Source organism: Cnephaeus nilssonii (assembly GCF_951640355.1).
Source record: "Cnephaeus nilssonii genome assembly, chromosome: 21".
In the NCBI taxonomy this organism is placed as follows: Eukaryota; Metazoa; Chordata; class Mammalia; order Chiroptera; family Vespertilionidae; genus Cnephaeus; species Cnephaeus nilssonii.
In genome coordinates, this window is record NC_137092.1 from 39,240,403 (window position 1) to 39,264,689 (window position 24,287).

General features: G+C 53.8%; 1 protein-coding gene across 1 annotated transcript; it reads left to right on the top strand.

Annotated features, from left to right (window-relative positions):
- The first annotated feature begins 4,570 nt into the window (after positions 1-4,570).
- Positions 4,571-22,876, top strand: ACP6 (acid phosphatase 6, lysophosphatidic). Its single transcript, XM_079760417.1, has 10 exons — positions 4,571-5,437; positions 12,069-12,197; positions 12,306-12,436; positions 12,731-12,810; positions 15,067-15,154; positions 15,905-16,037; positions 16,986-17,083; positions 20,554-20,649; positions 21,955-22,120; positions 22,619-22,876. Exons 1-10 carry the CDS (start codon positions 5,219-5,221, stop codon positions 22,760-22,762), a joined length of 1,284 nt encoding a protein of 427 aa, XP_079616543.1. The 5' UTR covers positions 4,571-5,218; the 3' UTR covers positions 22,763-22,876.
- Positions 22,877-24,287: the final 1,411 nt, after the last annotated feature.

Consider the following 24,287-nt stretch of genomic DNA (forward strand, 5'->3'; position numbering starts at 1 on the left):
AGAACTCTGAGGAGATTTTTGGGGGGAGAGTGGACAATGTTTTGTTTCCTTGCAGAAACTATTTTTTCCCCCATCTATAACAAGCTAGATTGTTTTTTGCTTCAAAGAAAATATTCCTCATTTGTCTTCATCTTCCTATCTTGACTCATATAAATGGAGAGTCTAATGCAGACACCATATTAATACTAATAGTGTTCTAATACAAATAGTTTCCATTTGTTGGAAAGTATAACAACATTTCAATTATATATATATATATATATATATATATATATATATATATATACACACACACACACACACACACACACACACACACACACACACACTAGAGGCCCAGTGCACAAAATTTGTGCACTCAGGGGGGCAGGTTTCCTCAGCCCGACTTGCACCCTCTTGCAGTCCGGCAGTCGGATATCCTTAGCGCTGACGCAGAGGCTGGAGAGGCTCCTGCCACCGCCATTGCGCTTGCCAGCTTTGAGCCAGGCTTCTGGCCAAGAGGTGCTACCCCTGTGGGAGCGCACTGACCACCAGGAGGCAGCTCCTTCATTGAGCGTCTGCCCCTTGGAGGTCAGTGCGCGTCATAGTGACCGGTCATTTTGCCATTCAGTCAATTTGCATATTAGCCTTTTATTATAAAGGATAACCCTCATATGCAAATAGACCGAATGGCAGAACAACCGAACAACCAGTTGCTATAACACACGCTGACCACCAGGGGGCGCGCATGGAACATGGCAGGCGTCAGCAGCAGGTGGCAGAGCGCAGAACATGGCAGGCAGGTATTGGCAGTGGCGGGATGGTGGAGCAGGTGAGCGGGGACTGGGGGCGCCAGACCAAAGCAGGGTGCCGGTTGCTGTCATTGGGGCAAGCCTCTGGTGGTTACTGAAAATTCTTTGCTCCCACGCACTGCGGTCCCACCTGGCGCTCGTACCCACTGCCAGCACTGGAGCCGCAGCTCGCACCAGCCCCGATCGCTCAGCGCCATCAGCGGCTGTGAGTGGTGGCTGCCCTCCCCGATCGCTCCCCAGGGCTTCTTCACCTCCCCCTGCTCCTGAGGGGTGATCGAGGCTGGCAGCTGCCACTCACACTTACTGCCGACGCTGGCCTGCTGGCACCTGCAGCTGGTGCCAGAGCCACCACTCACACCCACTGCCAGAGCCCAGGTCCAGTCCCAATTGCTCAGCGCCATCAGCGGGTGTGAGTGGCAGCTGCCAGCCCTAATCGCCCCTTTATAACCTTTCTCCACTCCCCCCTGCTCCTGAGGGGTGATCAGGGCAGCAGCTGCCGCTTGCACCCACTGATGGTGCCGGCCCCACTCACACCCGCTGCTGGCGCCTGCCCCAATTGCTCCATGCTGTCAGGGGGTGCAAGCAGGGCTGATGCCATCAGCATGTGGGAGTAGCAGTGGCAGGAGTGGGGCTGCCAGCAAACAGAAGAGGACAGGGTGGGGGGGGAGGGGCAGTGGGAGGGGCCGCCCACCCCTGTGCCTACCACAGTCTCACGGCCCACAGTTCCTTTCAAGGTGCACGAATTCATGCACTGGGCCTCTGGTATCCTACCTAATAAAAAGGTAATATGTAAATAACCATCACTCCGCTACGCCCACGATTGGGCCAGCGGAAGGCTGGGGGGCGGGACTTGGGGTGGCCTATCCAGCCGTTGAGAGGCACGGGGGGCGGACCTATCCGGCCGTTGAGAGGCGCCTGAGGCTTTTGGCCTGGTGCACGAGCGGACCCCCAGCTCCCTGGCCATCGGAAGTGGGCAGCTGGGGGTCCGCTCCGGCTCCAGGCTAAAAGCCTCCAGAGGCTTTTGGCCTGGTGCACGAGCGGACCCCCTGCAATCGATCCCAGGGAGCTGGGGGTTGCTTCGGCCTGGTATACTAGTGGACCCCCTGCGATTGATCACCTGGGCAGGGAGCTGGGGGCCTGCTTTCGGCCTGGGCAGGAGCGGACCCCCTGTGATTGATCGCAGGGAGCTGGGGGTCCGCTCCTGCCCAAGAGGCTTTCGGTCTGGGCAGGCCTGGGCAGGGGCTGAGCCGGTGATCAGAGGGAGCTGGAGAGGCCTGCCCAGGCCTAAAGCTTCGGCCAGAGGCTTTAGACCTGGGCAGGGCCCAGCCCTCCATTGGTGTGAACTATAGAGGAAACACCTTTTCTGACTGCACATTGGCTAAGCTTCCTGTATGTCACTGGTAATATTCTTAGTAACTTGGGTAATAAGAATCCAAAAAGGTGATCTAGGGTTTTTCCACCACACTTCTGGATAAAAAAATGAAGGTCCGCTGCTGGAGGGCTAAGAAATGTCATATCCTGCCCTAGCCGGTTTGACTCAGTGGATAATGCCTGGGCCTGCAGACAGCAGGGTCTGGGTTCGATTCTGATCAAGGGCATGTACCTAGGTTGCAGGCTCCTCCCTGGCCGGGGCCCAGATCAGGGCTCATGCAGGAGGCAACCAATCAAAGTGTTTCTCTCTGTCTGTCCCTTTCTCTTCCACATTCTCTAAAAGTCAATGGAAACATACCCTCAGGTGAGGATAAAAAATAAAGAAAGAAATCCATATCCTATGAAAGACACATCTTGAAAATGCCTAAAGAAAGTTGTCATTTTTTTTTGGTGAAGGGACTGGAGTCCGTGTTGATGAAAACACCTTGGTGGCTGTGGTGACTGGCAGTGGCTGCAGCATAGGGTGATGGGGCTGGTGCCTTCCCCTGACCAGCCTGGTTGCCTCCCACAAAGGGAGGCCAGACTGCGGCTTAGGTACGCTCCCTGTGGGGCACAGGCCTAAGCCATCAGTAGGACTGCCCCAAGTATGTGAGAGGGGGCAGGTTGGGCTGAGGGACCCCCGACCCCCAGTGCACGAATTTCGTGCACCGGGCCCCTAGTATCCTATAAATTCATTCAGCAAGTATTTATGGACTACTTACCATGAGCCTGGCACTGTGCTCACTACGAGAGATAAACAGTGAATGTGATTGCTTCTTACCTAATCTCATGGTTAAAACTGAGTTTTGGGCATTGTATTAAAAGACAATTTGGACATAATAAAAAATTTGACTCTCAAAATATTTTAGATTTTATTAAAATCTGCTCAAATTAACCAAGAAAAAAAAAAAAGACAATTTAGTGGAAGGAGGGCTTACTTCCCAAGCCAGCCCTGCCTAGTGGTAAAACCAGGGTCACAGTAAGTGTTAAGTTCTCCCCGTCCCCCAACTCCGGAGCCATCCCATCCCGAGAGCATGATTTCAAGATTTCTGTCTTCTCTTTTAAACTGCAGGTTGCTACCACTGCCCGCACTGCATATATCACACAGCAAATATTTGTAGGACTCCCCAAGGCTTGTCTCACCTGTGCTGACATTCAGTGCTTTCAACTACCACGTGGAGTCTGTCATTTTCCAACCGAACCGGCTCTGGCTTCCTGCAGATCTGCTGAGACATCCCCAGCACCGCCCGTTCCCTACGACGTTCCCCCGCCCCCACACCCCAACCACCTGCAGGATGAACCGCTGCTATTGCTCATGCAGGTCAAAGGTGCTGCTCATGACGCCCGACAAGTCTGGCCCAAGCTGCCAGAATGCAGGGTGTGGAGGAGGGTGGCCTGCCCATTATGCAGGAGGCATTGATGTCCAGGTGCCAATATTCCGTGGTCTTGAAAGGCGTCTGAGGTGCTAAAATTCTCAGAGCTGCTGATGCTGCTCATATACCAGGGCCCTTCTGCTCTATAAAGCTGCGCCACGTTTTCATGGAAGGGTTGAGAACAGCTCTCTCCAACCCAAATGAAACAAACTGAGTAACCCTTCATTCCACAGGTTCCAAGGCTGTGTTGCCTGATGCTCCTGATGTCTTAGGTGGACTCTAGAAAACCAGCTTTCGGCTTCTAATCACATCAGGATAATTCACTCTGAAAGGTGAGTCCTCGGGGAAGGCCAGGGGAAAGAGTGACAACGTGCAGTGTTCCCAAATGGCCCTTCCTCCAAGGAGGACATTCAGAAACCTCTGGCTTGGTGAACCCCTTTAAACTCTCAGGAGCCATACTCCCTAAATATGTTCCCTTCATATGTGGTCCAGTTTGATTCAAGGATAGACTTCAGAATGAAGAAAGAACTGGTTAGATGTTACATATTCAGACTCTCTCACAAATGTCTCTCCTCTCAACGTGACCTTCGCCTTCAGATCGACGCTGATGGTCAGATTGTGTCCTGTTGCCAGGATCGGGAACACAGGCCTGGGGTAGCTGTATAGTCAGGAGAACCAGACCCACAGGTGGGTAAGGTTGGCTTTCTTCTTTGTAATTTAACGTGCTTAGTCCCTGGGGCACCTGCAGACAAGGCCTGGAGTTTTCCACGAGAAAATAGTCTGGATGTAAGTAAACACATCCGTGAGTTCCAAGTTCTGCGTGTTTAGACGGGGTGGGAAGGGACAGTTCATGAAGATTAGCGCCCAGTGCTCTGTTCTTAGCTTCAGCAAACCCTACTTCCAGGACTTTGATGCAATCTACTACACGTGCTAGACCCACAACGCTGCCCTCCACACCCAGTTCTATCACTGTCCTCAATTCCTACTCTACCCGCCTGGCAAACTAGCGGATTCACTCCCACTGCAGCGGCCGCCAGTCCTGGAGAAAAGTACCAGCCGGGAGGGGGCGGGGCGCGGCCCCCTCCGCGCGCAGCCTTGTGGGAATTGTAGTTCTCACGGCTCTACTGCGGGACGGGCGTCGCCGCGGGACTGGTTCTCCCGTGCTCCTCCGCGCGGCGTCGCGGGGAGCGGGTCCTGGCTGCGGGCGGCGGTGGGTGCAGGGTGCTTGTAGAAAAGTGGCACCCAGAGGTCTGTTGGGGGGTCGCTGTCGCCAAGGAACTCAGGCTGGTTCCTGTCCTAGAAGGAGTGCGGGAGGCCCAAGTTGGAATATAAGTTTAAGGTTCCGAGAGGCGAAAGACTGGGAACTGCCCCCCACCCCCCACCCCCTGTCCCAGGCTGCAGCTGGAGCGGCCGGCCCCACGCGGGTTAAAACTCCCAGGGAGCCCGCCTTCTCCCACCTGTTCCTCTCCCCACCTTCCCACCTGGGGGCCCAGGTCTCGGAGTCGCAGCGGTCCCAAATTGGGGGGCTGGATGTGCGCGCCCGCTGCTTCCCGGGAACTAGGGGGCGGCTGCTGAGCCCCGAAGCCCGCGAGTCGTGTGCGCCCCCGGCCGCCTCCTTTCCGAGGGCAGCGGAGGGGCTTCGCCATGGTCACCCGAGTCCTCAGGGTGCGCAGGTGGGCGCCCGCGGGCGTCCTGGCCTCGCTGGCGTACTGGATCCACCAGCGGCGCGTGGCCCTGGCCGAGCTGCGAGGGGCGGACGGCCAGCACCCCGTGGACCCGAGCCTGTTGGAGTTGAAAATGGTGCAGGTGGTGTTCCGACACGGGGCGCGGAGTCCGCTCAAGCCGCTCCCGGTGGAGGAGCAGGTAAGAGGCGGGCCGGGGCGGGGGCTGCGGGGGCCAGGACTGGGGGCCCTCCAGGGACGGGCCAGGCGCCTTCTCGGGGACACATCTTTGGAATTTCATCCTCTCGGAGCGGGGTTCGGGTTCGGGCCGGGTCCAGACGAAGTGAAAACAGCAGTCGCCGGTTCTTCCCCTGGCTCTTGAGCAAAGAAAGGTGCTGGTCTGGAGCCCGCCACCGCTCCCCGCCTGGGGCTCCCCGGCTGCCTGCGGCTGTGCAACTTCCCGTGCGCCCCGTAAGGCGGTGCCCAAGCGCAGCTAGTACCGCGCTGCTTCTGGTGCCTGCACACCGCCTCGGGACCTTGTTAAAATGCAGGTTCTGACCCAGCACGGGTGGCTAGGGCCTGAGATTCTGCGTTCCTAACAAATATTTGTATGGCCTCAAGTACAAGGGTGAAGTGCATTTCCGTGTAACGGTGTTTGAAAGCTGTCAAAGAGTTGCAGCGACCTTTGTTCCTGTGACAGGAACCACCCTAACCGCGATCAGAGTGGGTAACAAGTCACTGATTTGGGAACAGCTTGCTCAGGGTTCGCAGGAGACCGCGTGAGATTTCCCTGAAGGCTTTTTGGTAACAAGTGCAGTATCTTGGGGTTCTTTTCTAGTTGGGGTTTCTAAACCTTTTGGGGAAGGGATTTGAGGTAGGAAAAAAGTTAAACATTGGCGACTCTTGTGGTTCAAAGGTCTTAAAATATACCCGATCAGGAAAATTATGATTACAGCACGCATTATTAGCTTTTTAAACACTCACCTTTTCTGGATTGATTTCTTGGGGAGAGCCAGTGAAGGTCTCTGACCTCCCATGGCAGGAGGGCGTGTGACTGAAGGACTGGCTTCCTGAAGCCGCAGGCCCAGCCCTCACTCTCACCTGTGGAGGCGTGTGCATTGTCAGCCCTCCGGGTCGATGGATGTCCAAACCTGGTGGCATGCTCGTCAGAGTCGCTTTCCAGAAACCCTTCGGGCTGCGTCCTCACATTGTGCACTGAAACCCCAGTTTTAAAGCTGGCCACCGATGACGCCCAACCTTTAAAGCTCTTCCCTCATGAGTAAATCTTGGGTGGCACTTAATTCTTCTACCGGATTTCTAGTTAGCCTTTCAATATGGCTGTCCCACTTTCCGATGCTGGAATTTCTTTTCTTCCCCCTCCATTCCTTCCTCCCCTCCTTCCTCTCTCCCCCCCCCCTTTTTTTTTCTTTTTTCAATCCCTTACTTTGCCTTTGTATATTAGGTCACTACATTTGCCTTATGATTTTGCACAGCCCATCTCTTTGCACTCTCCCTTATTCATTCTTGGTACAGAAAAACTGGAAAATAACATATAGGAATAGAGGACTCATATGAAAGACAAAGTTATGAGTAGTAGCAGAGAACAAAAGTCTGAATGTCTAGGCCTGGACTTAGTGTGTACAGTATTGTACTCCCTGGAGAACCTAACATTTTTTTCAGTTTTTTTTTTTTAAGGGTTTCTCCTGAGCCGGGTGTGTGTGATGGGTATCCTTTGCCTTTATGCTGCAGTTGTAGCTCAGGAAGAATGCCAACTTCATCCATCTTCTGTCTGTATAGCCACGGAACAATGGAACATCCGAGTCCATGGCCTCACTCTTCAGTTAGGAAAGGCAGTGACCGCTCCTACCTGCGCACATTCTCCAGACTTTAGGCAGATGTGCTAGCGATTTTGGTTATCTTGCATGAAGTCTTGTGCATACAAGTGGGGGGTGGAACTAGCTCTCTATTTGAGCTGCGAGCTGGTGTCATTAGCCTGCTATCATGTTTTTGGAGCTCTTTCAGGCTTTCTTTTCAAGATCCAGTTTATTAGAAGTTGTTACTGGGATTTTCTAATCTTCCTGGTTCTATTAATTATAGACAAAGGGACTACCTGGCAACAGATCTAAAACTAAAGTTGCCTTTGGTCGTTGTTTCCAGACTTCTGACTGGTTTGTAGGTAAACATGTGACAAGCCACTTCATTCGGTTATCTCAGAAATCTTCAGAAAGTAGCATTGTGTAAAACTAGATGTTTTATTGAGTTGTTTTCTGATGGCTTGAATGGCTGTGACTTAACTTGTCTTCCTTTAGCTCTGCTCTGGAAATAAAACTCTGGAATTTGATTGGCCTTTTTTTTTTTTCTCCTGATGATTAGATTGGATCCAAGTACACATTCAAAAGATAAAGGTGTCCCTGCTTTCGTGTTTCCCTCAGCTCCCCTCTAGACGGTGGCAAAGTGGCCTCCAATTCAGGCAGGTTCCTCAGGTTTTGTAAAATAAAATGCAGCCTATCTCAGCTCCACTGTTGATTGAGGCATTTGGTTCTATATTTACTTGATAATGTAAATGAGCTGGAAAGCATCATGTAGTCTTATTGTTGCTTCGTACCTAGCCACAGCTCAGCTAAGCCAAGGGTTTTCAGGAAGCATTGCATGAGGATGTGCTGGTCAGTTTAATCATTCCTTTGGAACAGTGGTTCTTAACCTGGGGGGACGTTGGACTCAATTGGGGAGCTTTAAAAAAAACCTGATGCCTGGTTCTCTCCCAAAGATTCTGATTTAATTGTCCAGAGCAGCGATCGCCCGCCAACCGGTGGTCCGCGCACCACTGATGGTCCATGAGATCCGAAAGGTTGGCGACCGCTGGCCTAGAGCATCCAGACATGGAAAAGGCTTCTCTGGTGAAACTTTAGAAGGGTCTGGACTGGGCAGCATTAAAAAAGCCCCTCCCCCCCAGGAGATCTGGATGTGATTAACTCAGGTGGGGTTCAGACATTGGTAACTTATTAAAAAATTTCCCAGTGATTCCAGTGTGTGGTCAAGCCTTAAGACCATGGCTTTATTCTTAAAGTCCACACCTGGAAGGTTTGTGTTTAGTTTTATGTAGATTTTTCTTTTACTTGGAATGTGGTATATCGATGCCAGAATAGTATTGTCTTCATAGGACTATGCTTTGGTGAGATGCTCTCTTTCTGTGTTGAGGAAACAATGAGATACTGTTCCATGGAACTCACTGCTGTGACTACTGAAAAGATGTCCGTTATATTCCTCTGTCCTCTTTCTGGGGACCCTTGGGAGGAATGTGTGTTAGCATTCGAAATGGCGATGGCTTGCTTGTTGTATCTCTAAGCTTGTCTAGCTGATCAGGTTTCTCCTTTTACCAAAAAGCCAGAAAGCTTAGTGTTGAATCGTGGCCCACCTACAACATACATGTGGATCTTCATGGTGTGCATTTTTGAGTAACTTTATCACTGCATCCACTTCTTTTTGTTCCTATGCTGTTAGCTTTTGTCTTTCTTGCTTACTTTGAATTGGTTGTCTAAGGTTTTGCTCTCATCTGCTTTAAGTTAGTTCTTGAAAATGGGGTATAAATAAGTAAAATTATAAAGTTAGTCTTTGCCACTAACACAGGAATGAGAATGAGAGTGTATCTGTGGGGTGGACATGATGTATGGAACTGATGTGCTGTTCATTCTTGAAAATCTGAACACGTGTACTCTAGACTTGGCATGACCTAGATTTTCAGGAGCCATTCCCGGGAAACACCAAGGATCCTCTTTTGGAGACTGTGCCTAATGGGAGATTTCTGAGGCTGACTCGGCCCTGAGGGCTGGTGTCAGGACCTGCGCTGGACACTGGGCTTACAAGGATGGAAAATTCAGTGTGGGCTGTAAAAATTACATTGTGGTGAAGGAGAAAGACACACAGATTCCAGTTATGGGACTATGCAGGGAGCACTGGGAACACAACAGAGGTATCCCAATCTTAAAATGTCCCAGACTGAACTCAGCTTATCAGCTAATCTTCTGTCTTGGTCTTGGTTTTAGTCAAGAAGTACCTCCATTACCCTTGTCACCTTAGACACCCAGGCTCAAAATCCAAGTAACTTTTATGTATTCTTCCTTGTTTACCCACCAACATAACCCCCAAATAAATCTTTCAACTACTCACTTGCCAAGTTTGATTCAAATGTCTTGCACCAACTCCTTCTGTTCCTGCTGCCTCGGATGTGGCCTTAAGCTCCGTCTACTGTGAAAATGGCTTTTCCGCATCCAGTCTTTCCACTTCAATGTGATCTGTACCTCCGGCTTCCAGACTATTTTAGGGAGCCTGTGGGCGAGGGGGATGCTGAGTGGCTGGGGCTCTGGGTTCCCACTCCTGCTTCTCTAGGGAAATTCCAGTTTTTGCCTTTACATTTACAACCTAAAGTTAAGCTCTATGTGGCATTTACGAATTAAGAAGTTTGAAAACTGCTCCCAGGTTGAGGCAAATCAAACTACTTCTTTCCTATATACATTCTTCACCATTGCTCAAGCTTTCTATGTTCAGAGTGGGGCAAAAGTAGGTTTACAATTGTGAGTACACGAAATACAAGTTTATCGTAGCATTATTATTTATTAGTTAGTGTATTATTTTCCATATGAACAGCTGTAAACCTACTTTCCCCCCACCCTGTATTCTTGAATTCTCAATACCATTCTCTCCTCTTGCCCACTTTGTATCTCAAGTCCAGATCTTTGCTTGTCTAAATCCTGTTCATTTCAGATGCCATTCTTTCCATGAAACTTTTCCGGAATCCCCGACCCAGAAGAGATTGGTTTCTTGTAGCACGTGGTTTCTATTTTAGTACCGCTATCACTTACATTCATGGCTCGCTGTCTCTGCTAACCTGAAAATGCCAAAAGGGAGGTCATGGTATCTCAATCTTGGTATCTTCCACAGGAGCCGGCGGATTGCTGGAGCTATTAATTGTACCTATTGGGTGCCAGGCCCTTTGTTGGGCATCCGAAATGCAGAGGTCGTAGGAGACCCAGCCTCTGGTCTTAGGAAGCTAAATCTACTGAGCAGGACAGCCTGGCAAAGGAGCCCTTCTCATACAGTTGGGTAGAAGCCACCGAGAAAAGCCACCGAGGCCCCTGGGAGCTAGGGGCCGTGGTCAGAGCTTCTGGGAAAGTTCACGCTGTCTTATGGGATGAGAAGAAGTCTTTCCAGATGAAAGAGAGAAGAAAATTCTAGGTAGCAGAAACATGAGGCTAAAAGGCCAACAGGTGTGAGAATGGTGCCATCGGAGACAAAGTTGTGGGGCTTGAGAAGTTTGTGTAGGGCCGGGGGCAGGGGCCGTCACGCCCTGTGAGCCCTTGACGGGTTTTATGCAGGAAAGGGATAACATCATAACTTGGATGCGATCAAAGAAGGAGCAGTGATTACAAGACAGTAGGAAGAAGGTCTCCGCTCTGAACACCCCATCTTCTGATATCAGTTGCTACTGCACCAGCAGCGGGAGAGCCTCCGGCGTTGGGGAGTAGGTGCAGGGGGGACCGAGGCCGTGCCTTCTGGAAGCATGGAGAGCTTCCCCTGTACGAAGAGAGCCCGGGACTCCTCGTGGCACTCTCCTGGGGTATTTCTGGGAGGGAGTCCAGATAAATACAGTCCTATGGGACATAATAGGTTTTCAAATGTTAGTTTTAAAACAAAACAAAGCAGTGGGAAATGGAGTTAAATATTGTTCTTCTGGTTGGAAGTGCTGTGGTAGTTCGGGTAAGACCGTCACTGAAAGCTGGAGTAGTCACTGGTGGGAAGTTAGACTTGAGTTATCACTGAACCTTGAGAGAAGTTGGATGGGCAATGCGGACAGGAGTCCCTCTGAGCAAGTAGGGAAGCAAGCTGAGGAGAGATGCAGAGGAGCGGTGGGCACGGTCTGGCTGGGAGGGGAGGAGAGCGGTGGAGGCAGGACAGTTGGGGACGGGGCTGGACCGAGGCGCAGCCGTCCTACAAGGCCAGACGCTTCTCTTATGAATCATTAGGAAAAGCTCCTGGTGCGGTAAGGTGGTGTAGCAGGCGGTTATGTAAGGGTGGGCTGTGGGCGCAGGGGAGGAATCTGTCGGGCTGTGCCTCAGGTGGTAAGGTTTGTGCTCTAACAGTGAGATGAACGAAGGACATTGGAGTGACTTTTTCTAGCTAGTGGTCAGCAGGCGTGGTGGGTCAGTGCGGAGAGTCAGAGAGTTGAGTTTGGGGGCCACGTGTGGTGTTTTGAAAACCATCACAGTACAGTTGGAGCGGGAGCCAGATTGCAGGCAGTGAAGGGAGATGGTGAAGAAGTGGAGGTTTCTTAGAGGGCAGCGGCTTGTTTGAGGAATCGGATGAAAGGAAGGGAAATATGTGGTGGTTACAGGGACATTAAGTAGAGTTCTTAAGGGAGGACTGCAGGTTGATTCCTTACCAGTTCTTACAGGTATATGGTCACAGATTATATTCACTCGTTCGTTCATTCATTCATTCATTCATTCACCAAGTGTGTGTCGGGCATTCTGGCCCTGCTCCCTTTACTTCAGGCCGGACTTAGTGCGAGGGCAGCCTCTTACCAGTGAAGACTAGTGTGACAATGACAGGGCTTGGACTAAGGACACCTGGAGTAACACCCGGTCTTCTCTCCTTTAATTGGAGCTGGAGTCAACGTTTCTTCCCTCCTCTCCCACGGGAAAGCTGCAGGTCTCGTGTCGGTGTGATTCCGGCTGAGTGTTCCAAGCGCTGCCAGATGTTAGTGCTGTAAGTTTCAAGAACCTTCTAAACAATGGGTCTTTTCGGTGTGTGTTTCTGTGTGTGTGTAATTACAACAGGTAGAGTGGAATCCCCAGCTACTGGAAGTCCCACCCCAAACCCGGTTTGATTACACCGTCACCGATCTTGCTGGTGGCCCGAAACCGCATTCTCCGTTTGACTCCCAGTACCGGGGGACCGTCCTGAAGGTGAGCACGCACCTGCTCCGGGGAGCCCCCGCAAAGCTGTGCGGGCCGCCTCGGGGCCGGCGCGGGCTGACAGGCGCTCATTCTTCCCTCGGTTCTCCCCCACCTCAGGGGGGCATGCTTGCGGGCCAGCTGACCAGTGTGGGCATGCGGCAGGTGTTCGCCCTGGGAGAGAGGCTGAGGAAGAGCTACGTGGAGGACATCCCCTTCCTTTCGCCAGCCTTCAACCCACGTGAGATCTTGTGAGTCCCTTGAAAAGCGGAGGTGGCACCAGGGTAAGGTCTGGAGCAGGAGGAAACCGGTCCTGACGCCCCGATTCCCACTCTGACCCGAGGCAGTTGGGGCAGTGGCCCTCCTAAGACAGAGTCCTGTGGGACGTGGTCACTGCCGTCACATTCATTGGCTTTCGGCGCCTTGGGCAGCCATCCCACAGAGAGGAGTGCCCCCCGCCCCGGCGCTCTGTGGGCCTGGGTGGGGTACTAGTGTAAGTAATTAATCTTCCCTTTTGAGTACCGCTCCCTTCTTGTGTTTTCCAGTGTTCGCTCCACTAACATGCATCGGAATCTGGAGTCGACGCGGTGCTTGCTGGCTGGGCTTTTCCAGTGTCAGAAAGAAGGTTCGAATTGGAGTCTAAACGTCAGCCCCTACCCCTGGGGAGCTTCTTCCTAATCCCAAAGCCCCGCCCCCTTCCCTGGTGCCTGTTCCCGGGCCTCCTGCACGCGTGGCTTCCGTGGCGTCCCTGCTCCCGTGGCCCTCCCAGGACGGGCTCCTGCCTGGCCCGCCTCGCCTCCGGGGCCGCAGAGTGAGCCAGCTGCTCTGCTGGGGCTCTGCCTCCTCCTCCTCCCCGCACCTGCACAAGCTGAGGAGGCAGCCCTGCGGTCCTGTGAGCAGCGGGGGGCTTTTTGCTTAGGGGAGACACTGCCGAAAGGAAGGAGGGACCCTGGCTGGGACCGACGCCTGTGCCGCGGCTCTGGGCTTGGTGGTCAGCCGCACGTGACCCAGGCAGCAGCACCAGCACTCGCTCGCCTTGCCTAGTGAGGCCGCAGCTCTCGTTGCCCTCAGGCTCCCCGCACCGAGGACTCTGCCTAGCAAAGGAAGCTGCATTTCCTCACATACAGTTGATTCAAATGCACATTTAGTGGCTGGTGTGAGTTTCAGCTCATCATGACCTCACTGATACTAAAATGCGGCAATGGTGCCGTGAGCCAAAGGCTCTGGTTATTTTGTGCAGCCTCTTTAGCAGCATCTCAAGCAGAGGGAACATGTCCTCCGGCTTTTGAACGTCCAGGTAAAATGATGGAACCTCCGGGCCAGAGGAGGCCGGCCTTGCTCCCCGCCGGGCTGGTGGTGCTGCTGCTTCCGGCGGAGGTTGGCTGTGTGTGTCTGAGGAACACACAGCGGACAGGATGGGCTGCCCCTTACTTCCGGGACAGGATGGGCCACCCCTTACTTCCGGGAGCCCCTGAGCTTAGGAACAACCCAGAGCCTGGCCTTCCGACAGCTCTTCACTCGCTCGCTCCGGGAAGGCAGCGTCCTCTTCTCACAGACGGGAGTGTGGCTGCAGTGGGAAAGCTGTTCCTGGGGGCAGGCTGGTCTGAGACAGGCCCGACGGGGGCTGCCCCGCTCTCAGCGAGGAAGGGATGTGTCCTCAGCCTCTGGTGTGGCTGCCGGGAGCAGCTCCCTGCGTGGGACCAGCTATCGTGGGCCTCCCACTGGACTCTGTCACAGCCACGTCATCCCTGCCAGACCTTGACCATATCAAGGGGCTTGAATAGACCAGAGAACCCCCCAAGGGTTACGATGGATAGAAGTGGTGCAACTTCGGGATGTTGTTTCAGGAGTAAACGCTTAGAGGAACCCCAGAGGGTTGTGTGTGGGCTAGGGAATCAGGCTGAGGGAGACGCCGGGGGGTTGCTGGTCTGTCCATGTGGTCAGTTATTCGGTTAACATATATTTGAGTGCCAACCCAGATGTGCCTCGTTTATCATATACTGGAGGTCCAATTTCCAGACCCCAATTCCAGATACCAGATAAAAGTTATCATGTTATATTAAAGGTTTAAATTACAGTAGTTATTATTCTAACATTTAAAGGACGTATATGCACCAAACATTATTCTAAGAGCTTGGCATTTATGAACTCGCTTAATCCTTGTGATCACCCTGTGAGGCAGGCAACGTTGTCATTGATTTACAGATGAGAGAATGAAGGTCCAGAGAGGCGACGTGACTTTCCCAGGGACACAGAGCTGGAGGGTGGGGGAGCGGGAGTCACACCCTGGGGTCTGGTCGCAGACCCCACAGTCTTCACCTTTGTGCTCTAAGCCACGTGCCTCTGGAGAGCCCTCGGGTCATTTGACCACAGAGTGTGTCTGAATTGACATTCCGGTCCAGTTAGCACAGCCTGCCTGTCAAGTCCTGGGGTCTGACGATCACTAATTTGGGAGTAATAGTTCTTTGGGGCCTAGACTCACCTAATCACTCCACGGATTGACCTCGGCCAATTCCAAAGAGCTGCTGACGGGAGCTCTGCAGACCGGGCAGCTGCCACAGGCCCCGCCAGGTCCTGCGTGGAGCAGAGCGTGCGGAGGTGTGAGAGGTCTTCTCTGAGCATCGGTGGGAGGGAACACAGTCTGTGTTTGGCCCAATAAGATGGGTGTGCCAAGGCTGCTACTTGCCTTCTCCATCGTCAGACCATAGGGGCGCTCCTGTGGGCGGGCCGGGGCCTGTGAAGGCGCTCACTGTCCTTCAGGAGTGACCTCGATGGCCTGCCTGCTGGAGCGGCTCTGTCTGTGTAGACGAGAGAAGAAGGAGAGGAGAAGCAGGGAGGAGCCAGCTAAAGCCGCTTCCTGCCTGTGCCCCCCTTCCCTCAGGACCCATCGTCATCCACACTGACGAGGCGAGCTCTGAAGTCCTGTACCCCAACTACCAGAACTGCTGGAGCCTGCGGGAGAGAATCAGGTAGCTGCCGCGCCTGCACACGGGGGGCCGCTCACACGGGGCCGGCCGACAGCCGTCCTCAGCCACCTGCCGGCTCACTGCTGGTGGAGGAGTGGGGGCTTACACGAAGGTGCGATCCTGCTGCCCGGAAGTGAAGATGTGGTAGACTCAGAGTGAAGGGGCAGGCAGCCTGGGACAGCCACGTGCTGGGCTAGAGATGGTACATCGGCCATGGGTGGCTTCGCTATCTCCATAGCGTTATTCTCTCAATAATGGAGCTTTCAGATGGGGCAGGTGAAGAAACTAACAGGTTACTACGAGATGATCGAGCCAGTCAGCGAACTGCAAATCCAGGTGGGCAGACAGAGGACACAGACTTCTTACCAGCGCTCCACCCTGTGGGCTGATGGCACTGCGCAGTGTTAGGAATTTCTGGGCTATACTGAGAGGATCAAGTATGTTTCACAGGAGAAAAGAATGCTGTTCCCAGGCAGGCCTGGGCTATGCTTGCATCGTTTGGGGTAAAATAAAAAATGCTAGAGTGGGATTTGGAAAACCCAGGCTTTTATTCTAGCCCTGGTACTTGCTAACTTTCACAAGGCATTTTTGACCTCATAGAGCCTCAGCTTGCTCATCTGTAAGATGGGGATAATGACAGCTAGCCCCTATGAGTTGTTGAGGATTAAATGAGGTTCCCAGTGATGAAGGAGATACGCTTTGTAAGCTGTTAATCACTGTAACTGTCTGGGAACACCTTTTATGTTTTGGCAGAGGCCGGAGGCAGGCTGCCTCTCTGCAGCCAGGAATCTCGGAGGATTTGGAAAAGGTGAAGGAGGGGATGGGCATTGCCAACAGCGATGGCGTGGACTTCTTCATGCTCCTTGACAACATGGCTGCTGAGCAGGTGGGATGCCAGTCCTTGGGCCCTGCGGGTGGGCGAGTCTGGCGTGGGCACCCGATGGCCTGGCCCCTGAGTGGGAACTGGGTGGAGGCCTCTGGTTTGCAGGCAGCTGGGAGGGCAGGGGACCATCGGGGACTCAGTCAGGAGCACGGACATTTAACCAGATCAGTTTCCTGAAGCACGCTCCCCAGAACACCCGTGATGTGAGGGCGCCGTGATGCGCAGGGTGGGGCGGGTGGTGGGAAGGAAGGATCCTCGTCTATAGGTTTTGGAGTCCCTGTATATCGGGTCTGTTTTGGAAGAGTGTGTATGCACATCAGCATATTAAAGAAGCTGGGAAGCCTGTAGTGAGGAAAGCTGGTTCGTTTTTAAGGCTGTCTTCCCAGACTTCCTGAGCCATAGAATTTCTTCTCTGATAAACACTGACGCCGCCCACTGGCCAGTGCTTCTCAGATTCAGACGTCAGACCCCCCGGCCGGGCAGCCCCATCTTCCTTCTCTGGTGAAGATGACGGCGCCCTGGAGCCGGAAATACACCTGGTGCTTGGGTGTGAGATGGGTGTGAGGTCATAAGACAAGCGTTGGTGAAGTGTTTATATGCCATACTTTCTGGAAATTGTTTTGGGGAAAATGAAGGCCATGAATTACTTGCCTTGTATTTTATACACCATTTCTTTCTTTCAGAGTTAAAAAAAATACAAACCTTTTTCATTTTGGAGTAAAAGGGGAGCCCTCAGAAAGGGAGGAAATACAGTTTTTTCCTGGGCCTTCAGAGCTCTAGGCATAGCTCCCATAGGACCTTGAGCACATGGCTTTCTGAGCTGCGAAGGCCCCGCCCCTCCCCCCCAGACGGCCCTCCCCGGGCCCTGAAGGCTCCGTGGAAGCTGACCAGCTGCCGGGCTCCGTGAGTGAGAAGCACTTCTCCCTAAGCCCGTACCCGTGGCCCTTCCAGGTGCACGGCCTCCCGAGCTGCCCGGCGCTGAGGAGAAGTGCACGGATCATTGAACAGAGAGCCGTGGACACAGCCTTGTACATGCAGATTGGAGACAGGTGAGGCCTCTCCAGCAGTGAAGTCACGCTTGGTCAGCCTCCCCGTGTGTGGGGAAGGGGCTCATCAGACAGCTCACACCTGCCTGCTGGTGGCCTGTGCCCTGGCAGAAACCACCCCATTGTGCAGGCTCACCTCGAGGTTCCCCTAGGCCAGTGGTCGGCAAACTCATTAGTCAACAGAGCCAAATATCAACAGTACAACGATTGAAATTTCTTTTGAGAGCCAAATTTTTTAAACTTAAACTATATAGGTAGGTACATTGTTATTAACTTAACTAGGGGCCCGGTGCACGAAATTCGTGCACTGGGGGTCGGGGGTCCCTCAGCCCAACCTGCCCCCTCTCACATACTGGGAGCCCTCAGGGGATGTCCACTGACGGGGAGCGGGCCTAAGCCGCAGTCTGTCCTCCCTTTGTGGGAGGCGACCGGGCTGATCAGGGGAAGGCACCAGCCCCATCACCCCGCTGCTGCAGCCACTGCCAGTCACCACAGCCACCAAGGTGTTTTCATCAACACGGACTCCAGTCCCTTCACCAAGAAAAAATGACAACTTTCTTTAGGCATTTTCAAGATGTGTCTTTCATAGGATATGACATTTCTTTTATTATTTTTTTATCCTCACTGAGGATATGTTTCCATTGACTTTTAGAGAATGTGGAAGAGAAAGGGAAAGACAGAGAAACATCAAAGTGAGAGGAACACTTTGATTGGTTGCCTCCTGCATGAGCCCTGACCTGGGCCCCAGCCAGGGAGGAGCCTGCAACCTAGGTACATGCCCTTGATCAGAATTGAACCCGGACCCTGCTGTCTGCAGGCTGAGGCATTATCCACTGAGTCAAACCGGCTAGGGCAGGATATGACATTTCTTAGCCCTCCAGCAGCGGACCTTCATTTTTTTATCCAGAAGTGTGGTGGAAAAACCCTAGATCACCTTTTTGGATTCTTATAACCCAAGTTACTAAGAATATTACCAGTGGCATACAGGAAGCTTAGCCAATGTGCAGTCAGAAAAGGTGTTTCCTCTGTAGTTCACACCAATCACCGACTGGGCCCTGCCCAGGTCTAAAGCCTCTGGCCAACACGTTAGGCCTGGGCAAGGGACCCCCAGCTCCCTCTGATGGCCAGCTCCACCCCTGCCCAGGCCTAAAGCCTCTGGCCAACGCGTTAGGCCTGGGCAGGGGACCCCCAGCTCCCTCCAATGGCCGGCTCCGCCCCTGCCCAGGCCTAAAGCCTCTGGCCGACGCGTTAGGCCTGAGCAGGGGACCCCCAGCTCCTTGTGATCGCCGGCTCCGCCCCTGCCCCCTCGGCTCTGATCTCTGATCGCAGGCTTGGCCCTGCCCAGGAGCCCCCTGGCTCAGGCCCTTCCCAGGCTGCTCAGGGTCCACGCGGGGCCTACCTCAGAGTGACCTGGGTGCCAGGATGTTCCCGGGACACAGGCGCTGGGCGCCTATGTATGCAAATTAACCGCCATGTTTGTTGGGTTAATTTGCATACTCACTCTGATTGGCTATGGGCGTAGCAGAGGTACGGTCAATTTACATGTTTGTCTATTATTAGGTAAGATTAGGGTACTCCTAAGCTGGCCTTTGCTAAAAACTCAAGGGGCCAAAGAGCCGCATGTGGCTCACGAGCCGTGGTTTGCCGACCACTGCCCTAGGCGGAACAGGAGCTGGGCACCTCGCACTTTTGTTCACGGTCACCCAGAATCGGGAGCCACCTCTTGACTGAGTTTCCTTAATCACTGACATTCCTTTTGCTGTAAGTTTCAAAGGATTTGGGGTGTGGGCGCTGAAGTAAGAATAATTATTGCTCACTTCATTCAGCACCTCACAGTTTACAAATAATCTTCCGGTTCTCGCTGTGAGATGGGGCCCACGTCCTGGCTTTATAGTTGAAGGAACTGGGCTCAGCGAGGGACAGAGCCAGGCCTTGGGCCCAGACCTTCCGACTCCCAGTCCGTGTTACTGATGTGTAGGGCTCTGTCTGTGGGAGCCTGCTTCCTGACAAATGGACAGCCTCTCTGTTGCCACATGGCAAGACCCACGCTTTGGTGGCTGCCTAAGCACGTTCAGCTTGCACGCAGCATAGGTGACTTGGTGGAGGAGGAAATGGGAAATAGAGGCACAGCCCTGGGCAGACAGTGGGAGGAAGAAAGCAGCTAACATTTCGAGGATTTGCAGTCTGTGGCGTAAGAAAGAGCCTCTGCCGCTTCCTCCCACTCCGGTCTGTGTCCCCTCCCTCCCTCACACGGAGCACCGGCAGGCTCCGGCCGCACCTCGCAGCTTCATCCCCCCCGGCCCCCCGCTTGTCTTTCCGCCTCTGTTCCTGAAGTGGCCCACCAGACTGCCCTCCCTCCACCAATACACACACATGTGCACATGCACGCGCGCGCACACACACACACACACACACACACACACACACACCTTTAGTAAATACTTTAGGCTCTGTGGCTTATGCTTTATCTGCTGCAACTACTCACTTCTGCCCATGACATGTGAAGGCTGCCAAGGATGACCTGCAAACAGGGTACAGTGAAGTTTTATCTGAAAAACAGGAGGTGGGCTGGATCTGACCGGCAGCGTAGTGTGCTCTCCCCTGGTGTAAGCACTTTAAGTGAGACCTGGTCACTTCTCCTTCTATTCCAGTCAGTCCTGGCCTCATGAGAGTGATGTTCCTCACCCTCACAGTGCCTTCCACCGTGGCTTGGCCTCCACACACTTCCTGGGAAGTGTGTGTTACATACCTATTGGTTGCCTGCTCATCTGTTGCTTTAACGTTCCTTGCTTTTAAAGGTGGCCATTTATCCAGTCACGTGAATAAGAATTGGGCTAAGCCAGTCACGGCAGCTCCATTCTCTTTTGCCGGCGATTGGGTTCTGGGAATTCTGGGAGAGATGCTTTTTCTCTCTGATAAAAGTGAGAGGCACCAAAACCAAGTCTTTGGGCCGCTCACTGGCCCGTTTTGCTGCTTTGTGACCAGCCTGTGAATGACAGCACCAGCCCTGTGAGCACAGGAACACGACCATGAACTGCTCACCCAGATCTAAATGAGGAGGGTGTGATGGGCCGGCCGCAGGAGGCGGCACCAGGGAGCTGCTAGGATGTGGCTCCTTCGGATTGCTTTTCTCGGGCCTCTGGGATGCCTGGCAGTCATGCCACCCTGCCCTGGCCAGCTCTGTCCTTTATTCCTGGGGGCCTGGTTCTGTGACTTGTGCTGCCTGCCCTGTCCCCTCCGCCCTCCCAGCCAGGGTGTGCATGCCAGCTCTGTCCTGGGCTTCACGTGTTGGGAGCATGTGTGCGCAGAGAACCCTCACACCCACGGCAGCGCCGCGCTCTCCTTCCAGCCTGTCGCTGTCCCTCGTGCTTGACTTACCTCCGTCTCAGTTCTGTCTGACTCGGCCTGTGAGGTCCGCGGGGCACCAGCCTGGGTTCCCTGGGCCGCGTGACTGTGTTGTTTCCTGGCTGCAGGGAGAGTCTCCAGATGGCGGTAGGACCATTTCTCCACCTCCTGGAGCGCAACCTGCTGACGGCCGTGGGCCCTGCCACGCTCCCCGGCAGCCACAGGTACGCACAGCAGCTCAGCTCTGCCGCCGAGGGCAGTGGGGGCCTCGGCCTGGAGGGAGGGCACCCGGGTCTTAGGGGGCGAGAACCAGGCTGTCAGGGACTGAGGGTGGATGTTTAAGAGGCCATGAGACCCAGAGATGTTCACATTTTTACCTTTCTTCCTGCTACACCCATCCTGTCATGTTTTGAAATTTTAATTTTAGCTAAAGAACCCTAAATTAATTTTTCTATTTTTTAACTAATTGAACATGTGTCAGAGTAGCTAATTATGATATCACTGATTTGGTATTATAATAGCCCAAAACAAAGATAATTGGTTAATAGATTGCTTAGTTAGAGTACCACCATTGAGGATGGGAGGGTGTGACACCACTCGGTTTAAAATGTTGCAAGCGGCTCCCGAACCTCCACCACCGCGTGTGCAGGCGGAGGCCCAGGCAGGGACCGCGGTGTGGGATACTGAGCGTCCTGTGCACTTGCCAAGCCGGTGTGGTCTGCGGGTGGCAGCTTTGCCATCGTCTGGGCTTGTCAGCGTCTCGGGCCCAGCCTTGCCTACTGAATCAGAATCAGCGTCTTAAAAGGATCCCAGGGGAAAGGCTGGGGACAGTGAGTTCAAGCAGGAACCTCAGGAACTTGGGCCAAGATTTCTAATAGCAAACTGTGGGCCTGCCCCTCCCTGTCCATCACAGTCCCCATGGCGACCAGACACTTCCGGCAGCCTCTGCCACTCTGCCCGGGCCTGTGTCTGTAGAATCCTGCAGGACCCAGTGCTGGTCCTCTCGATTGGGGTCAACAAATAAATGATCTTTCCCAAGAGATAGATTTAGGGGTCAGGCAGATGTGGCTTGGAATAGCAACTTTATTACTAATCAAAGCCATTTGGAGAATGTATTGAGGGCCAAGCAGGTGCATTAATATTCCTTTGAAATGAACTTAATTCCCCCAAAATGCAAGCTTCCCCAACTAGGAGAAGCCTTGCTCTCCTAAACTCATCCCACAGCTGAGGAACAGGAACATGGGCCTAGGCAGGCGGGCTCCCGGGAGAGGAGAGGAAGGGCCAGGCGCACATGCTCAGTGTGGTCTCTGAGACTCACCGGGGAGGAGCAGCCCGAGGCAGGAGGACGCCAGAGAGCCACCCCAGCGGCCCCTGCTTCATGGAGGCAGCCGTGGGAACAGGCTTCAGAGGGGTTCTGAGCCCGGCTCCCTGACTCCCAGACGCCCTGCTTCCGGAGGCCAGTGCTCTGCCCGGAGAAGGCAGGCCCCCCGGTCCCGGGACACGACGTGCGAACTGTTTCCTCGTTGCAGAAAGCTGTACCTCTATGCGGTTCACGACGTGACCCTCCTGCCTCTCCTCCTGGCCCTGGGCATTTTTGACCACAAATGGCCACCGTTTGCTGCTGACCTGACCATGGAGCTCTACCAGCACCGGGAGTCCCAGGAGTGGTTTGTGCAGCTCTATTACCACGGGGAGGTAAGACCCCCGAGGGGGCGGGGGGCGGGGGTGGCGGTGGTCCACAGGCCACTGGGGGTCCGTGAGGTCCAAAAGGTTGGCGACCGCTGCTGCAGAGGGCGGCGGGGCATGGGCCTCACCCCCGTCCTGTGACAGACCCGGGAACAGGGCACCCCCTTCCCAGCGGGCCTGCGGGATGTAAAGTCCTCCCTGGGAGCTGGTTTGGAAAGTTCGTGATGGCGTCCGGAGGGTCGTGCTGCCAGCGCGCTCGCTCGGGGCCTCGGCTGCTTCGGCAGGTGGCTGTGGGGCAGAGGCTGGGGCAGCCCAGGGAGAGACCTGAGCCCGCCCGCTCCGGCCGACCTGCCGTGTCTTCCCGGCCAGTCCCGTCACGGCTGTGGCGTGGCTTTACGGGCAGGCCGGTGCCCTCATGGAGGCTGGCGGAGAGCCGGCTGCCCGCCGCCACGTGCGCGTGCAGACCTCCGGGCGCGGCCGGCCTTGCTGAGCGCCTCTCTCCCGCAGGAGCAGGTGCCGCGGGGCTGCCCGGACCGGCTCTGTCCGCTGGACAAGTTCCTGAACACCTTGTCCGTTTACACGCTAAGCCCAGAAAAGTACCACGCACTCTGCTCTCCAGCCCAGGTGACGGAACTTGGAAATGGAGAGTGACTGCTCATCCAAGCGGATGTGTTGATTTTTAAATAAAATGCCCTGCACACTGCCTGTCTGTTGTGTTTGGGAAAGGCAGGAGCAAGAGCGAATCTGCTCTGCGTGGCTGGTGTTGCTCAGTGGTTGGAGCGTTTCCTGCACCCTGAAGGGTCGTGAGTTCAATTCTCCATCAAGCACGTGTATCTCAGTTTTGGGTTCACTCCCCACCCCCAGTTGGGCGGTGTGCAGGAGGCAACCAATTGACATGTCTCTCTCACATCGATGTTTCTCTCTCCCTCCCTCCCTCCCTCCCTCCCCCCTCCCTCTTTCCTTTCCACTCTCTCTGAAAAGCAATGGGAAAAAATGTCCTCAGATGAGGATTAACAAAAAACAGGAAAAAATAGTTAATGTGCTTTAGCGTAGGGTAAGGGTATTTCCTTCCTGTAGGTGATATCAAGGTCACTTCTTGAAAGGAGAAGCAGTGTGATGTTGAGACCAAGGGACATTTCCGAGGCTGTGACCTGATTCCCATGTCCACAAGCATCTGCCTGAGGCCTAGGCCGGGACAGCGTGACCCCGTGGGAGTTCGTGGCTTTGGACTTAAGCTCTTTTTTCTTATCTCCATTTCACAAACCTCCGTTGAGCACCTCGTACGAAGTGGTCACTATAAAGGCGAGAAGTTTCCGTCCTCAGGTTGTCAGTCCAGGGGCAGGGGCAGGTCAGGACATCCGTGGTGGCAGCGGTGTGTTTCAGTCTGGGATGAGGTATATCAGGAGCTGTTTGGGTTCAAAGCAGAAACCCCTGGCCCAGGTCAGAGAAGGGGGAGTGGCGTTCACAGGTGAGCAAGGAGGAAAGGCTGTGTAGGTAAAAGGTTAGCTGGAGGTCGGGCACTGCGGGGCAGGAAGATGGAGCCAAGCTCTGGAGGCCCTGCAGGGGATGCTGGGAGGCGTGGCGTCTGGGGCTGGAGCTCCCGGGTGAGGACCAGGGCTCCTCAGTGGGGGCTGGATCCACTCAACATAGAGCTCCACCCTTAACTCAGCGCCCAAGGGTACCTGTCAGTCCCCCTATTCCCTTATCCATTTCCTCATTCTTCCTCAGAATCTGTTTCTAACAACCAATCCCTTTACAATCACAGAACCTCTCCACTCCCACCCACCTTTACGCTGACACTCCCAGGACTACTTCTCAGCTCAGGTTTCTCCTCTGAGCTGTGACACTCCTGTCCATTGGATGTACCAAAGACACAACATCTTCGTGTCAGAATCCAACCTCCCTCCTGCTAAACCTGCTTCGCACGCTTCCCTTTCTGAATGAACATCCCCTCCACCATCCACTCCGTTGCTAAACCAGAAGTCTATCCTTGTCCCCTTACTCTCACGGTTTCCTCTGTCTTAATCAGTTCAGGCCTGTCCTACCTAGTTTATTTCATGAATCTATTCCCATCTCTTTGTCCTTGATCTTCAGTCTCCCCTCCCCATCCTCACTCTGACAATAACTATAAGAAAGTAAAAGCAATCAGAAGAGATGGTGGTCCCCGCACTACGAC